Source organism: Nicotiana attenuata, unplaced genomic scaffold, assembly GCF_001879085.1.
Source record: "Nicotiana attenuata strain UT unplaced genomic scaffold, NIATTr2, whole genome shotgun sequence".
NCBI classification, from domain to species: Eukaryota; Viridiplantae; Streptophyta; class Magnoliopsida; order Solanales; family Solanaceae; genus Nicotiana; species Nicotiana attenuata.
Window position 1 is genome coordinate 449,181 of NW_017670651.1, and position 17,806 is coordinate 466,986.

The 17,806-nt window shown below is 40.4% G+C and overlaps 1 protein-coding gene across 2 annotated transcripts; it reads left to right on the forward strand.

The window, feature by feature from the left end:
- The first annotated feature begins 3,303 nt into the window (after positions 1 to 3,303).
- LOC109241902 (CBS domain-containing protein CBSX1, chloroplastic-like) lies at positions 3,304 to 11,732 on the forward strand. Of its 2 annotated transcripts, XR_002070319.1 has the most exons (9): positions 3,304 to 3,612; positions 5,399 to 5,486; positions 5,562 to 5,626; positions 7,834 to 7,882; positions 8,086 to 8,138; positions 10,493 to 10,608; positions 10,734 to 10,791; positions 10,871 to 11,001; positions 11,547 to 11,732. XR_002070319.1 is itself a non-coding variant. In XM_019408727.1 (8 exons), exons 1-8 carry the CDS (start codon positions 3,418 to 3,420, stop codon positions 10,949 to 10,951), a joined length of 705 nt encoding a protein of 234 aa, XP_019264272.1. In that variant the 5' UTR covers positions 3,304 to 3,417; the 3' UTR covers positions 10,952 to 11,239. The 2 variants fall into 2 exon arrangements, 1 of the variants encoding a protein (XP_019264272.1); XM_019408727.1 differs by lacking the exon at positions 11,547 to 11,732 and having other exon boundaries at positions 10,871 to 11,239.
- Positions 11,733 to 17,806: the final 6,074 nt, after the last annotated feature.

Here is a 17,806-nt window from a genome sequence, read left to right on the forward strand (position 1 = left end):
CACATTACCACCATGCCGCCTACCTATCCTTCAGCTGGCACTTCTATTATCTCCGAGAAGCCAAAATCATGAAACATTTCAGCATGATTTTCCATCCTAGTCTCCAACAAAGCCACCATGCAAGGCATGTGTGTCTATCATCTCCCTAAAATTCCTCCTAAAGTTGCCATTGTTCCCACCCCTTATGTTCCATATAATGAATTTAATTGGACGATTCATAGATAGGTTTAGGTTCATGCTTGCTGGATCCCCATTCTCCCTCACTTCCTCCAGAAGGACAGGATTCCTTCTTAGTGATGGAACTAGAATCATGGCTCTGTTTCCCACTGTTGGATCCTGGGGTGGTATGATGTCCATCGAGCACTTGTACAGTGCTAGTGGGCAGTTGAGCACATGCCTCTTCTCTTGCATGACCGTGAAGAGATACACTTTTACCCCGTCTAGGTTTGAGAACTCTAGGACTTGCTCTAAGCCTAGGTTGAGAGGTTCCTCTTCCTCCTCCATGGCTGCTTCTTCGAGTTCTGGTTCCTACATTGCCTGGTGGTATGGTGGTGATGCTTGTTGGTATATTGAAGAAACTGGTTACTCCTGAGCTTGCTATGTGTTCTCCCATGGCATGAAGATAGGATTTAGTGGGATAGCATTTCCGGTGAAAAGAAGGGCATGTCTAGGAGGGCATTCTGGGGATGGATTGGATTGAAATGTGGTGGCATATTCCGCTGGTTTCTCATTACATGCACTAAGTGTGGGCTTAGGGATGGTGTTAAGGGGTGAAAAATATTGTTTAGCCAAACCTTATTCAGGTAGTTGTTCATTGCAAGCCTCATTCCTTCAGTTACCAACTGGGCTAGATATTGAGTGTTGTGGAGGACAACTACCGACTCTTGGACATTGATTTGAAGATTGAATGAGACTGCATGTCCCATTAGACCCATTTCCATCCACGAGAAAGGCTGGTAATCCTGAGCTTGAGGAGGTTAGACATAAACAATTTGAGGATTTTCTGGTTGTGGAGGGAAATGAGATAGGTTTTCCATGGTTTGAGCTCTGTGTTGTCTTAGTATTTGGATGAGTCTGTGCGTTCTCCTTAGAGTTGAGGGGAGTCTTGGCATTTTTTATAGATTGTTGTATACTTAAAGGCTCACTGGCAGGCGTGGGATTAGAGCTACCAGTGGTGAGGGAGAGATTGGTAGATAGGGTAATGATTGGGGCTTCAAATTGCATGGCTTTTGGGTGGCCAAGGTTTTTCTTTATAGCTTGATATTCCATGGATATAGTATCCATTCCGTGTTCTAGGGTGGAAGCCATTTGTTCATCATTACATTCTTTAGATGACATTTGGACGACATGCTTTGGGGCATATCGTTTTCGTATCTATTAAAAAGATTTTGTTCACTAGATTTGGTTAAAGAAGGATTAGTATCGACCTCTTGTTTTAGTCGGTTGATAAGCAGTGTAGGGTTATAATTAGTTAAGGGGTTAATTATGTCTTTAGGGGTAACTGGTTGCATGGCACTATCCGTTATTACTAATAGTAGACACGTTAGCTTCCAGCATGTCCATGTCCTTCTTTTGAGTGGACATATGTTCATTTGCATGGTTAATTTTTGATTTTGATTTTTTTTTATTATTAGTGGTTTTACCTAAAATCATTTGCTTGCTATCAAGGAGTGAGAAGTTATTTTGAACTGGAATGGAGTTTTTTCCTTAACCAAGTTGGCCGGAGTCTTTCCACCATTGTCTTCTAGGAATTTTGTTGGATGTTTAGATTTTTATTGCAAAATTTGAGTGTCCTATGTATTTTCATTGAACAATTTAACCGAGATGCCTGGGCCACTGTTGTTCTCCGCCGGATTATTGGTGGTTTGTTGATTGCTTCTCACTCCTTGCTTCTTTCCTTTGTTGAAAGAAACCGTTTTCCATTCCTCTTGTTGATCTTCCACCCTTGTTGTAGATTGTTCTTTGGCTGGGTACGAGCTTTCTTTAATATTCTTTTGAATATGAATATATTGTCCTAATTGTGGTCAAGTCTTCCATAATTTTTGCAAAGGAAGTTTTCACCCTCATAATTAATGTATTGATTGTGGTGACCAACATACAAGAAAGGTTGCACTGGAATTTCCAGCGGAAGTTCCACACAAAGCCTTGCAGAACGACCTCGTAATGTGGTTGATGCACAAACATCAATTTTTAGTAAACGTCCAATTGCATTTCCAATTTTTTCCAGAATTTTCCCATCATAAAATTCCGTTGGTAGTTATGGAAGCCTAATCCATACTGCTGAAGCAGCTAATTTTTTTTTTGTGGCCACAAAGTTTGGCTTCCACCTTGTAATGGAAAGAAAATGGCCATTAATGAACCACGGACCTTGATGAATAGCCTTCTCCATATTTTCTTTTTTCTTGAATTTGATTATGTAATAGTTCTTTCCTAGATCAATTGATGAGAAATCCTCCGTTGGACGCCATAATTCTTGAATCTTTTTTTTAAGTAATGGTGCAGAATACGTTTTCCAACGAGCTTCGCAATGATAAAACACTTCCAGGGCTTATAAATTCGTTGTCTATCTTCCTCTGTTAACGAGATCATTTTAATGCCTCGTGTACTAATGGTTATTGATTGCTCGAACGTTCTTTCTTCTGAGAGAGTTCCTGTCAGGTCTATGTTGGGTTGGCTCAGATTAGGTGCAAAGATCATTGGGTCTAAGGATATTAGCATATCCTTGAAGGTTGCTTTGTTCTCCAAACCATACTGTATGGATTTTGCATGTTCAATGTCACGTGGTTTAGGTGGTATTGTATTTGAAGTTTCATAGGGTTGTGGATTCATTTTTAGAGAGAGAAACTATGGAGCCGAATGTTACTCATGAACCTACTCTTTGCATTATCAATTGATACTAGGTGAAATCACGTATCCTTAAAACCACATTATAAGTTTAATTGTTATCCGATTTTTTGGATAAATAATTTTATTCTTTAAGCTTTTAAGATCACAAATAGTAAAAATATTCTTTTTTCGAAAAAAAATTGTTATCAAATCAAACTACATCAGATAGAGGAGTATTAAAATATCTAGAATCTTTGAGACCATATGTGTTACTTTCCACTGTCTATTTTCTGACCAGATATTTTGCAGCAACTTAGCTAATAATATTCCTACATTTTTTGTATAAGAACTTTAGAACTGAAGAGCAACAAACAGATAGAATCATGATATTTACCTCATATAAAAAACATAATTTTTTTATATAAGTCTCTTGCTATAACAAGAATAAAATAAAATACATGATTTAAGTAGCTTCTTTTGTATATGTTCCCACTTAAACACACTACAATGGGATAGAGTAGAGCCAACAAAAGATAACTACAACCAACACGGCCTTCAGATTCTCACTCTTCTGAATAGTCATCTCCGGCGATGGCATCTATATTACCGTCGGGACTCTCCCGCAGCAGCTCGTCCGCCGCTCTCCACCACCAGCTTCCTTGCCTGCCCTTCTTATCTCCTCCGTGCCTAAAGTTTGCTACTTTCGGTAAATGTTTCCTCTCCGTCCACCGCAAGCAGTTTTCCGTTACCGCCAGCAGCAACACTTTGACGGCCAATTCTGCGCAGGTATACCTCCCTCCTTGTCTAAATCTTATATACTGCTTGAAATTAAATGCTTAACTTTATACTGGCAATTTTACACAATCAAGTCCGGTAATTGCAGGTAATTCTATTTAATAGGTAACCTAGAACAAATGTTAAGTAACCTTCCATAACAAGTAAAATCTATAACAAATTCTGTATGCGAATCTTCTGCATAAACATGCAAGAGTAGAAACAAGATTTGTTTACCTAGATAAGTGGATTTTAAGTAATCTGGTCTTCATGAGCAACCTATTATGGCATATGCAATTGTTGACGTTAATCACAACAGTTAGCTCAGAAGTTGAAGCTATGTTCAATAACTTGAAACACTGGTTTCTTACACATGGTTATGTAGAAATTTGATAACCTTCTTTAGCTTCCTAAAATTAATTGGTATAGGTTACACATCAGACATACTGATGGATGGAAAAGAAAAAATATTAAAACTTCGCACTTATTTAAGTTATTATAAGTAGTGTTAATCAATCTTGGATATCAAAAAATACAGTTAGGATGAACAATATTTTCCACTTGTGAAGAGCAACATATTTGCTTCATGTGTGATTAGCTTTGTTGATACACATTTGTACTTAGTCTAAAAGGAAATTGAAAAGGAAAAGGAACATTACACACTGTTTTTTAAATTAACAATCATTCTTGTATTTTGGGGTTATTCAAAAAGTGTTTGGTATTTCTAAACGAGAAACATTCCTCTGTATCCTTCTACACTTTTTCTATGTCATCTAGGAGAAGAGATAACATGAAGCGCACACTTAGTCTGACAAAAGTTCGAACTCATCAAAAATTAATTTGAGCTTCATCTTTTGGACCGATTTCTATTTACACAATAGAATGTGGCCTCTTGCCTAACAACTCATGGTAAGTCAATTGGCTTTGATGAAGAATGTTTTAAACCAGAGTTATTTGTGTGCTTGATTTATGTTTCAAGTTACATTCTAGGACTGGCAATAATGAAATGCATGCCACATAAGGTTATTTAAATTAGGAAATAAAATGCATCAGAATTTTAGGAACTCATTTAAGTTTGCACTTTTCTAAGCCACAACCCTAATGTTATGATAAAAAATCAGTCTCATTTTAGCATGGAGAGAAACTGAATACTATAATATGTGATTATTAGATTCAAGCATTTAACCTTAAATCTGACAAAATTCTTGGCCATAGTGGATATTCCCCGGGTTATTACCATTTACTAGTCAAACTTCTTTAGAAAAAAGCAAGCTCGAGCAGCACTGGACATGCAGAGCAAAAAGCGCAGGGTGCAAACATGACTTAGTTGAAGCTGTGCTATAGATCTGGATGTGTTCCATAGATGTGCGAATACGTGCAACTCTTTTGCTATCATCTTCACTGCAATGAAATGTAGATATCTCGCACGTCCACTTTCTTTTGATAAGTTGGCTATGTGAGCTAGATTATGCAATCCTTGACCAATTGGTGTTAGAAGCAGTCAACTTTACATTTCATCTAACATTAAGTATAGCAATAAATTATTTTCACGTAGTAAATTGTACTAACACGTATTGGCTCCTTCACATAAACCTTCCTCACAACTGGCTGCTTGATGGAATTATGTGGCTGTTTTTCATATTTATTCTAGACCTGTTTACTTTCAAGAAGTTTTCCTTTCCTTTTTTTTTTAAATTTGATTTTAGTTTGAACTATAAATGCATTCTTCTTTTCATCAAGAAGTTCCAGTTCCTCATGAATGTGCACCAAATGATAAGCTTATATATACTTGTGGCAGCCAACAAATGGTGTATATACAGTAGGTGATTTCATGACGAGAAAAGATATGCTACATGTGGTAAAGCCATCAACATCTGTAGATGAAGGTATTTTAGTGCTCAACTTCATCGCTAGCTACCATCATGTTGTTAATTCCTGATACATGATTATTCCTGCAACAGCCTTGGAATTGTTGGTAGAACGCCGAATCACTGGTTTCCCTGTGGTTGATGATGACTGGAAATTGGTAAGTTCTGTTTTCTAATGTAATCTTTGCAATATTGTAGATGGAAATATCACTTAAACGACCGTGTGTTTCCTGCTTATGTAATATTCAGTTTTGATAATTGATACTTGAAAGCTAATTCCTTGAATAAATTTCTGAAATGGTTCCCGAACTATAAGTTTGGTCTTGATTTCATCCTTAACCTTTGAATTGCTTCTCACTTTATAACATTTAATTTTGAAAGGTCCTATGCATCAGAAACTAAGGGTTATTTTGCCCTGCTGCGTGTAAAGCACTTGACACCTGGAAGGGTATAAAAGAGAATTAAAACAGAAGCTTGGAACAGTAAAATAGAATAGATAATTGGAAAGAAAAATAGAATGTCAAAAACAAGAAGAAAGTAAAAAAGAAAAAGGAGAGGAAACAGCTTAGCTGCTCTTTCATGGAGGGTGAGGGGAATGGCTTCTGTAGGGACTGGTAGGGATGTGGCTATGGTTGGCAAGGAAGGGGAAGAGATGTGGGCAACGGGTGCTGGGAAGAAGAAGGTGTGTCCGTCTGGTGAGGAAAAGGCGATGCCAGAGGGGTAGAGGTTGGTTGGGGAAGCTATGCCGCAGGCGGCTTTGCATGATTAAAAAAGGTATTATGGGAAGCTCTGTGCCATCGGAAGGGGGTGGCTGTTAGGGCTAGGGAGGGGTTTGGGAAAGAAAACCCCATGTCAGGTTCTTTTTTTCTTGTGAAAATAGTTTTTATACTTCTCATCTTGTATTTTCTTGTCTTTCGGAGTTTTCCGTTAAAGGTGTCAAGTGATTTTCACGTGACATAGGAAAATCACTTCAATTTCACTACAGCTAAGAGGGAGATTTTATAAAGAAATTTAATTAATAGAGTACTAAAAGGAAGTGATTGAGGTCTGTTTCAAGAATTATCCCTTGTTTCTCATTCAAGTTCGTAGAAACAAATATTGTTATATCAAAGTGTTAGGAACGATTTAAGTCCTCTGCGATATCTATCTTCTGTGAGAATAGAGGTCTCTAATAATACATGTGGAACATCAACTTTAGATAGAGTACAATGATATAGGGCATAATCTTTGTCATTTAAAAACTCATAATTTACTCTGATGCAGGCCTTTAGACAGAAGCTTAAAACAGATCATCTAATTGCTCCAAAAATTTTGTAAGAGTAGTTGAATGGATTCGATTGAGCATGAAAGATAAAGAGGGTGTTATTTGCTTCATATGTTTATTGGAAATTCTCATAGTTGGTGATATGATAAACAATCCAGTTAAAGATAAATTATCTTTGTTCTGACACCTTGATATTTCTCTGTAAGTGCTACATTTTACAGATAGTTTTTATTTTTATTGTAGTTCACCAGCATGTCAAATAGTAGTGAAGAGCTACTTTGGTTTTTTTTTTTTGTTTCCTGTTTTATGTTTTTATGTTCTTTCTGTGTTTCTGTTGGAACTTGGCGTAGATAGACTTGATCGAAGAAGTTTCTATTCTTTGGTTGGCTTTCCAATGATCTTCTGAAAGTAATGACATTAATGATTCCATCTGTGTCATTTACTTTCTTTTCTTTGTCAGTGTTGCATTATAGTTTTTCTTGGTCTTATCAAATTAACTAGTTTAGGAAAACTGAAGTTTGTAAAATTCTGTTCATTTTCCATAAAGTATTTCTTTTTGCAGTAGAAGTTTGAAAATTGCTTTTGAAACTTTTGCAGTTCTTCAAACGCTTTGGTTGTACATGAATTAGAATTTCTTTTGTTAACATCCATGAATTATAACGTAGTAATATTCTTCTGGAAACCAAATTTTGCGCTCTTTTTTATTATTCATAGTTAATTTCTAAATTATTTGATGGCATGTTAATAGGAATATCTTCTGTATCTCTCACTTTTGGTAATTTTACTTTCTAAAGACTGATTCCTTTTTTTGTTGGTATTCCAAGTCTGAATCGGACTCAAGTATTTTGAGGGCTCCTCAAAATTTTAAGAAACTTATTTAAGTAATAGAACGTGTAATTGGCAGTATGAAAATATGAAAGCAAGAGTGCTCAAGCTGCACCCAAAACCCCTATTCATGCTTGTTTATATCGTATGGATATGATTATGTACATTAGCTTTAAATATTAAGTTCAAAGATATTTCAAAAATAATATGCTTGTCTTGTATTATGATAAATCAAAGATATTTCACTCAGAAGCTTGAAATTCTCTCCTGCTGCAGGTTGGTCTTGTTTCTGATTATGATCTATTGGCTCTGGACTCTATATCAGGTATAATTTTTAGTTCTGATGCTAGAACGATATTCTGTGGAGATTTGAAAAGACCCATTGGTTTTAGGCCCATGTTTTGTTAGGATCCTTTCCGAAAAGGCCTGGAACCTTTTTGGTATTAAAGTCTGCTGATAGTATTTTAACTTGGGATTCTGAAGTCGTCTTCGGGGGAGAATGAGTGCATCTCTTTCTCTTTTTCTTAGGTACAGGAGGAGCTGATGCAAACATGTTCCCGGAAGTGGGCAGCAACTGGAAAGTAAGCAAATTTTGTTTTGTTGTTAGATCATCTCTTGAATGCTTGTTGATCATCTAATGTGCTAGTTCCATATAAATAATTTTTTTTTTCCAATGTGAGACCTCAAATTAAAAAAAATTTCTACTTATTGGGAGGTACAGATAATCTTGATTTCTGCATGAAAGGCTATTACCATTAGCTTTGTAGCCCTCTTTCAGGGAAGTGGATATTTCACCTTATAATTTTGAAGACCCTGAGAACAAATTAACTGGAAGAGAATAACTTTTAACACGAAATCTTTGAGATGCTTAATTGCTGATATTTAGCAAGTTGGTTAAATCATAAGTGGTATAGTTGTCCCCTAAAGGGAGAGGATAGCTTCCAATGTCTGGGAACTCAAAAGAAAGAGATTGATGACTGAAATTGTGGACGATCCTCATGATCGTTTTACTTACAATGTTGACCAACTCTTCTTGTAATCTGCTGCATTATTGTTAGTGGTTATATTCAACAACAGGAAGTAAAGAATACGAACCTTTACTCTTCCAGAAAACTTCTTATGGACTAAAGTAGTGATCACAAGGATTTGGAGTCTTTAACAAGTATAGTGCATATCAAATATTCCTTTTTGTTTCCTCTGCTAATAAAGGTGAAAGCTACATTAGCAACTATATCAATTATGTTGGGAGGACATTGGATTCCAGTTTTAGGAATGATGGAACCAGCACTGGGAGCTGGATAATTATTATGAGCATATGGATATAGTGTAATGTTTCTTGTTTAATTGGTTGCAAATGTTTATAACTGCAAACCTAGAGCTTCAATAAAGATCACTCAAGTATCTGGGTTAGTATAGTGAATAAAAATGGTAATTAAGTTTTAGCTACCTATCCAAATTCAAACCTTTCTTTAACTATATCCAAATTCATCCAATCTGACAATTGTAACAAGAATCTATGACAAGTTACAATTTTTTCCTTCTCAAAGGCATTGCATAGAGAAAGATAAGAGCCAATTAGAAACCATGTTCTCAAACAGTTTTACTGGCGTTTTCATTTACAAATTAACAATTGAAAGTTGCATTGTAGACTACACTATAGCACACGAACCTTAATGCACTCTGTTATAGTCTGATTGCACGAGCTGCTCAAAAACAAACCTTCGATTAATTGATCAAGAAAAGAACATAGGAAATGCATCCAGCAAAAGCTGGCAACATAGACAGCTTGTATGAGTCTGTACAGGGCATTGTTTGAGCACATTGCTGAAATATGAAACATGCTCTTCATGGTTCATCCTTGCTGACTGAGATATGGCTGTTGAGAAGTTAATCCATTGGATTGCCCTTTTCATCTGCTACATCCCAATCAGAAGGGGAGCCTTGGCGTAACTGGTAAAGTTGATGTCATGTGATCAGGAGGTCACGGGTTCGAGCCGTGGAAACAACCTCTTGCAGAAATGCAGGGTAAGGTTGCGTACAATAGACCCTTGTGGTCCAGCGCTTCCCGGACCCCGCGCATAGCGGGAGCTTAGTGCACCGGGCTGCCCTTTTTTTACATCCCAATCACTAACCAACGGCATCTTGTAAACTCTGGTGGTTAGGGATCTTAGTCGAACTATCTGTTTAGCATCCTCTGTTCCAGCTCTGAACCTCAATGATTATGTATTACTCCCTCTGTTCCAGTTTATATGAACCTATTTCCTTTTTGGTCCGTCCCAAAAAGAATGACCCCTCTAAATTTGGTAAGAATTTAGCTTAAACTTACAATTCTACCCTTAATGAGAAGCTTTTATAACCACACAAATACTCTGGACCCCTTTTTGACTTGTTTAGGACCACAAATTCCAAAAGTCTTCATTTTTTCTTAAACTCTGTGCTCAGTCAAACAGGTTCACATAAATTGGAACGGAGGGAGTAAGTGATATGGTTTTGATTTCATCTTACTCACTATGGGATGTTTCTGACCAGATACTCCGTCCATGATGGACTAACCTCCGTCTTTCCTTGTCCAAAATTTGTCTCCTTTTCAAATAGTAGACTTTCTTAATTCTAAGTTAATCTTACTTTTTTCATGCTGAACTATGGCAGATAGAAGTGTTGGTATTAATTGTCCTCTGCATTACTTTAATACTTGCACATATGGTTACCCGATGAACTATGGCACATAGAAGTGTTGGTATTAATTGTCCTCTGCATTACTTTAATACTTGCACATATGGTTACCCGATTACCTTCCTCAACTTGAAAACATATTTGCTTTTCTGTATGGAGGAGCAATGAAAATGCGCTTGATTTCAGAAAATCAAAATTGCTATCACACCACAATCAAAGCTATTGAAGTTTTGACACATCCAATTTTTACTTATAATTGCAGACATTCAATGAGGTTCAAAAGTTGATTAGTAAGACCAAGGGGAAAGTGGTTGGTGATTTGATGACACCTGCTCCACTAGTAGTTCGGGAATCTACCAATCTTGAGGATGCAGCAAGGTTATCATTAATTTTTTATTTCAACTTAATCTACAGTTTTCAATTATCCTATTTTATGTTTCTATAGCATTAGTTGGACGAGACACCACAGGGTTTGTCTCATTTATTACTTCTTTATTTGTCAGACTTCTACTTAAAACAAAATACCGACGGCTTCCTGTTGTTGATAGTGATGGTAAACTGGTAAGATTCTGAGACCTAGCTTTTGTGCATCTGTACTTCTCAAACTCATGATATGCTAATCAATCGTCGTATAATGAAGGTGGGAATAATAACAAGGGGAAACGTTGTGAGAGCTGCCCTTCATATAAAACGGGTCATTGAAATGGAAGGCCAACAGTGATCAATTGGTTTTAGCTGTAGAAGTGCATAAATGCAGTTCAATTTGACAAGGCAAGAATCATATGTTGTGCACATAATAGAGTAGATAATACAGTTCCACGGCTCCATGAAAACTATGTGCGAGTCAAAACTCTTCACAGGTTTGAGCCACTGAAGAATATGTCATATGTAATTGGAAGTTAAATTTTAGGTGGACATTAAAAAGAATGCTTCTTTGAGGTATGGAACTAACACTTATTGATCGGAAATGATTTGATTCAATTTCATTTTTCATATATTGTGGAACCAATACGTGGATGGGCTCCAATCCATTGCTTCCACTAGGCTATAGCTTTGGTAATTACATGGCTACAAAACTATTATTTTGATGCTGGAAGTTTGCTGAGTTTGGTTAAACCATAATTTGGATCTCCAAAAAAGCATTAGCTTAGTTTTGTGGTTAATCCAGCTATTGCGACAGGCTTAAGTTTTGCCTCATTTCTATTTACTTATGCGACACTGGTAGTAGGTAACACATATTTTGATGCAGAATGAACTCACTTGTCTCAGTTTGAAAATTATATTTGTCATTTACCTTTTACATTAATAAACTGCAGGCTGCCAGCTTATGGTGCCCCAGTAGTCTCGTCATTGACGACCGTGAAGAAGCCACACATGCATTAAAAAAAATAAGTAGCTTCTTTTCACACTTAAAACATGTAATATAAAATAAATTCAACTTAAGCTACAAATGTATGATTATCAGGTTGGCTTACTATATTCAAATTCCTGTTGGCTTACTATATTCAAATGTATGATTATCAGATTGAATTAATCAGTTATATACTAGTAGTTACTGCTAGTATATAACTTCTTTTACAGGGTATATGTACAGAAGCTAAATTCAAAATATCTGTATCTTCCCTTGTATCTGCATATAGTAAGCCAACAGGGATTGGTAAAGGTGTGGACCATCAGAATTTGAGTTTAACTAATGTCCGGTATGAGAATTTTTACGTCGTCTTTACTTGTTGTAGGAGGTAATGTTTGACCAAAAAGTATTAAGCTTTTTGTTAAACTAATTAATGAAGAAAATAGAGGATAAATTCTAGCTAAGGATAATTAACTTTAGATCTAAGCACATTGAATAAGAGAGTAAGATATAATTAAGCTTAAAAAAATTTTGGGATCATATAAAATATCAAGTATAGATAATAGGCTTACATTCTTGACATATTATCTCGTAATATGGTGATAAAAACGGAAAAGATGGGATGCCATTGACAGTAACGAGATCTATCTTCATTGATTCAATAATCATGATTACAGAGATTTGTCTTCGCTATCTAAACCTTTTCTTGGTTTTCTTTTCCTCTTCTCTCCCTGGGAGAGGAAGCCCCCTTTTCTTATCTTCTTACCTCCTATATATATATTATCAGTATTCCCTTTTTGTCCAACGGTCCTTAGCCAGAATGCCTTCATCCCTTGATTGTACTTCACGTCGCCTCTCTCAAGTACCACGATATTTACTTTGGCATACAAGCTTTTTGATGGCTCGATCTCGGCAGTGGCCGAGGTGCTTGTTGTTATTACACCTTGTGGGTACGACCACGACTTAGTCGACCTCTTACCATTTCTTTTAGCGCTAATCCACGTGTGGTCAGATTTTGACCCATACAGTTAGTCCCTCCGCCCGTTGGGGTCGCCTCTTGGCGAGCTCGATGGGCAGACTCTGTTGATTCAAAAATTGGGAGAAATCTGAATGCTTTATGCGAGGGACGAAAACCTCATGGCGAGGTAGCGACGTGGCGCTTCGGAAATCGCGTCGGTCCGTTACGTTAGTTCAAAATTGGACCGTCACGTCAGTTCAGGTTGTCATCAATATTCCCCATCTGTCATTATGGCGCACGTTTTCAAGGTATTGTGTCGTTTCCCGTGCCCTTTCCGTTTTCTAACTGGCGGCTCTTGGTTTTCCTGCTCAGCACTTTTATATCCCTATAAATAGGGGGGACCTCTCATTTGAATGTTATGTTTTTCAATTGCTTAAGAGAGAATTTCACAAGTCTTCTCCTCTTTCCTTAATCTCTCATATTTCTGCTTCTGCCAGGATTTGTTGTGACCATTATCCTTTTCCTTCATCATCTTCGTTTCTTTTGATCAAAGAAAACAAATGGCTAGTACTTCTTCCCACTTTGATAAAGCTGTAGGTGCTCCGGTGCCGGAGAATGACGTATCCCTACTTAAAGAGGGAGTGGAAGTGGTGGAAGATGAGGGGTTTCCAACGGTGGATGAGGTGGTTCCCCGCTGCGGAAGGCGAAAACCGATTTTAACAGCCCTGCCAAAGATGAACCGAAACCCGTTCCTTCCACGATTGACGCTGCGGCGATCACGACGTTCAAAGCCAAATGGGGGATCCCCGATCACATTGAAATGGTGCCGGCGGATAAGGATATAGTGCACTTACACCGCCCGGGCTACTGCGCGTTTTACGGGTATCCCTTTGTCATTGGGTACACGCTTCCCCTTCCTTCCTTGGTGGTGGATTACTGCCGCTTCTATGAGGTGTGCCCGGCTCAACTCTCCCCATATACGTACAAGCTCTTCCTCATGCTCATCAAGTATACGGAGCTGGCCGGACGAGGAATTTCTCTAAGGCACATGCTCCACCTCTTCGCCCCCCATTTTCTTCGGGGTACGATGATTCATATGCGTCATCGAGGAACCAAGAGTTTGGTGGTGAAGATGGACGATAAGGCCAATCGCCGTTTCTGGGAGAGCTTCTTCTGTATTCGGACAAAGCATGTCGTGTCGAGCCCAGCAAGGTTTCCTGAGACATGGAATTTCGCTCGTGAGTTTTCCTTTCCATTTACTTTGTGCAATTTTTCTTAAGACGGTCGTCGGTCGTTTCCCTTTAACGACTTCACTGAGGATTTGCTTTTGTTTTGTAGCCGAGAGACTTCCTCCCCCGCTAGTTGCCGATATCCGCGAGTGGGTGAGCGCAATTCTCCCTCACACGATGGGGATTCGTGAGTGGGCGACTTTCCACAAGAAGTTTGGGCGCAAGCCTCTTACTGGTGAGTTGGCTCGTTGTGGTTTTTCTTTGTCCTCCGTTTCACAGTTTCTTTAACTTTGTCGTTATATCTTATTGACATGTCGGAGAGGAGTGAGAAGGACGAGGGCTCCTCCGCTCGCATTCCGTCAACCGATGACTTCCGCCCGGCCCGCACCAAGAACTACTGCAGGCGAGGGCGTAAGGAGTCTGGCCGTTCGTCGGACCGCGCTCGCGGCCGAAGCCGTACACTTGGAGGTTACTTCTCAACCGGAGACTCCGGTCCCCGCAGTCCGTTCAACTGGCGAATCTTCTCTCGTCGGTAGTGGAGAGGCCCCGTCGAAGAGACGAAGGTTAGTGTTGGAAGGGGCTTTTCTAGCCGAGACGCCTTTGAGGGGCGACCTTGCTTCGTCGGTACCCGAAATCGGCGGTGGTGCCAGCCTGGACGCGGAGACAACGCCCGTTGCGAGCGTTCAAGAGGCTATTGTGACGGAGGGACGAAATTTCGAGGCTGTTGTTGTTGTTCCTAGCAGGCCATCGTCATCTCGGCTGAACCGCACCCCTTCTTCGGCCACTGAGAGGGGGAAGGGCGTCGTAGTTCAGGATTATGAATCCGAATCCGACATTGATCCTGAGGACATGAGGATGTTCGAGGAGGGCTTTACCTGAACTGTAGTAAGGGCGGAAGGCCCTTCCCGCTTACTCGAAATTTCGTCGGATCTCAACCTGTTGCAAGACACCGGCGATTTGGTGCCATAGTTCGATCTTCTATGCTCCGCCGGTGAGAGCGAATCTCTTCAGGAGGTCAGCGACTCTGGGTTGTCACGCGGCGTGGCCGAGATGGCCTTAAGGGTGAGTTCCCTTTTGATTTCTCCGTTTTGTGAACTTTGTCTTTATATTGACTATTTCTCTCCTCTCTATGTTTTTTAGACTTACATGCTAGAGATCGAGAGTGCTCGTAAGGCTGAGACGCGGGCCGAGATTTTTCTGAAAATGGCCGAGAAGTATCGGCGGTATTGCAACAGGTGCCGTGAGATGCACGAGCATCTTAGAGCGGGCGCTGGCACCCAGTCCATCAGGGAGGAGTTGGAGAAAAGAGATGAGGAGATGATGCGGTCTATCCGCAGATGTAGTGAGCTTGAGGGGCTGCTTCACGCCAAGGACGAAGAGCTCGAGGTGGGCAAAGGGGTTGCCGCGGAGTGCGAGGACCTTCAGGCGAAGGTTCTATCCTTACGAGTTGAAATTGAGCAAAGTGCTACTAGAGTCGACGCCCTGAGTGCAGAATAGACGGAGAAAGTGAGCGAGCTAGAAAGGAAAGTGGCCAAAATGGAGAGAGTCGAGGGTGCTCGAGTGTCGGCGTTGGCGAGGGCGGCAGCGCTAGAAGACACCATCCGCGTCCTCAAGTCCGAGCAGGAATCTGAGAGGGCAACGGCCACGCTAAGGGAGGCACGGCTTGAGGAGCAAATTGGTGAACTTGATCGGGATTCTTCGAGCTTGGGAGACCGGGTTGCGGCTCTTGAAGTTGAGAAGGCGCAGTTATTAGCTCAAGCTCCTCCTCAAGAGTCTGCAATGCCTACTATTCCCCGCCGCCTGTATGAACAATGGGTCTATGCTGAGGCCCAACGTCATATATACAAGGGTTTGTGGGAGGTGGGGAGTGTTCCTGAGGCCGCCTTTGAAGATGCTCGGGCGAAGGCACGCGAGGCTCGTATTGCATGCGGCTACGACCCTGCGACAACGGAGGCTGGTGAGGGCGTTGATATTGAGGATGGACTTCCTTCTGATGATGATGATGCTGGGGAGAACAGCGGTGGAGATGACATCGAGTGAAACTTTGTTGCAGCTTTTGTACTTAGTTTTTTTTTCTATCTTTTTCTTGAGGGCCTGTTTTGGCTTTTTGTAAGATGCGGCTGTTGCGCACCTACATATAAATAAAATAGTTGCTTCGCCTTTGTTTGTGTATCTTTTGACTTTCTTTCTCTATCTCCTCGTTTTTTTTTTGTTTTTCCTTTTTTGGGGAGAAGATCTTCGGATTTCTCCGTGATGAGTCCCTGATCTTTTAATTGAGAATTCGAATGTGGGCGGTCTAGTTTGCTTGATCCGAGTGAGGTCGGATCTGATTGTGTGAGTTCGAATGGGGTCACTTCGGATCTGCAAGTTTGAGCGAGATTAACTTCTGATTTGCCAACTTGGGCGGAATCAACCTTGATTTGTATATTCGAGCGAGGTCGAATTTAGACTTGCCAACTTGGGCGAAGTCAGTTTTGACTTGTATATTCGAGCGAGGTCGAACTTAGAGTTGCCAACTTGGTTGAAGTCAATCTTGACTTATATATTCGAGTGAGGTCGAACTTTCCTTTCGTTTGGCGGTGGCCGATGGCCGTAAGGGTGTTAATTTGAGCGAGGTCGAAATTGTAACCCGTTTTAAATTCAAGCGAGGTCAAACTTCCCTTTCGTTTGGTGATGGCCGATGGCCGTAAGGGTGTTAATTCGAGCGAGGTCGAAATTGTAACCCGTTGTAAATTCGAGCGAGGTCGAACTTTCCTTTCGTTTGGTGATGGCCGATGGCCGTAAGGGTGTTAATTCGAGCGAGATCGAAAATGTAACCCGTTGTAAATTCGAGCGAGGTCGAACTTTCCTTTCGTCCGTAAGGGTGTTAATTCGAGCGAGGTCGAAGTTGTAACCCGTTGTAAATTCGAGCGAGGTCGAACTTCCCTTTCGTTTGGCGATGGCCGATGGCCGATGGCCGATGGCCGATGGCCGTAAGGGTGTTATTCGAGCGCGGTCGAAATTGTAACCCGTTGCATCACTTTTATTGGAGAACGTTACTCGTCGCCGTATTGTTTATGCGTGCGTCGGGGTGAGTCCCGGTTTGCTTAATTTTGCTTTCACTGGGGAGTACCATGCGTCGGGATGAGTCCCGATTTGTTTAAATTTGCTTTTATTGGAGGATACTGTGTGTCGGGGTGAGTCCCGGTTCCGGAGATTGTTACTTAATAATGTCGACCTATTCTGAGCCGTTTCTGTTATTTACAGTACAGTACGGCTTAGAGGGCTTTGCTCGGTCATTGCTTGCGAGATGGCATGGTACGGAACATTCTCCTGGTGTGTTTTGTGGCGTTTGTTCCTTGTTCGCGTACCTGTTAGAATGCTCGTGTTCCTGTTCTGGTCCAAAAAGAGAGCGTGATAAGTTAAACCCAAACAAAATTGCCCGTTACCTTGGCCTGGTAAGTCGGTAAAAGGGGGAAAAGCACTGTGGGGTCACTCGCTTCGCTTCATGCTCGAATGGCGGTTTCAGATTTGGCGGCCATGTTTGGCGTCGTCGTTAGTCGCGTCTAGGCTTCTCGTGGGTTGGACTTACCTTGCCCGTTGGGATATTGAGACTGAGTCCCGATTCGATCTCGTCCGATATGCGCAAACAATAAGGGAAACATGTCATACTTTGTTCATAAATCGCATAGTGCGTGCGGGTACGAAAATAAGGCAGGATACGCCCGTTATTTCAAAGAATCACACAGTAGGCTATCGTCCCTTCCTAAGAGGTGGGAGCACAGGCCGGTATATAAGGTGAATACGTCAAATAGGATTGCGTTCATGCTAAGTGCGTAGTGACCGTGATCCTACTTTAAACATGCATATGACGTGCCGAACCTATCGCTATAGATGCGGGTTTTGCATAGACATCGGGCATAATTTCGATTTCATGTAGAGATCTGACCTAGATTGGTTCGGTTATCTCAAAAGCTTATCTATTACTTTTTCGAGTTGGTATTTACACCGAGATGGTGAGGCTATGACAGCCTGGAAGTGATACTTAGCTAGTTTTAG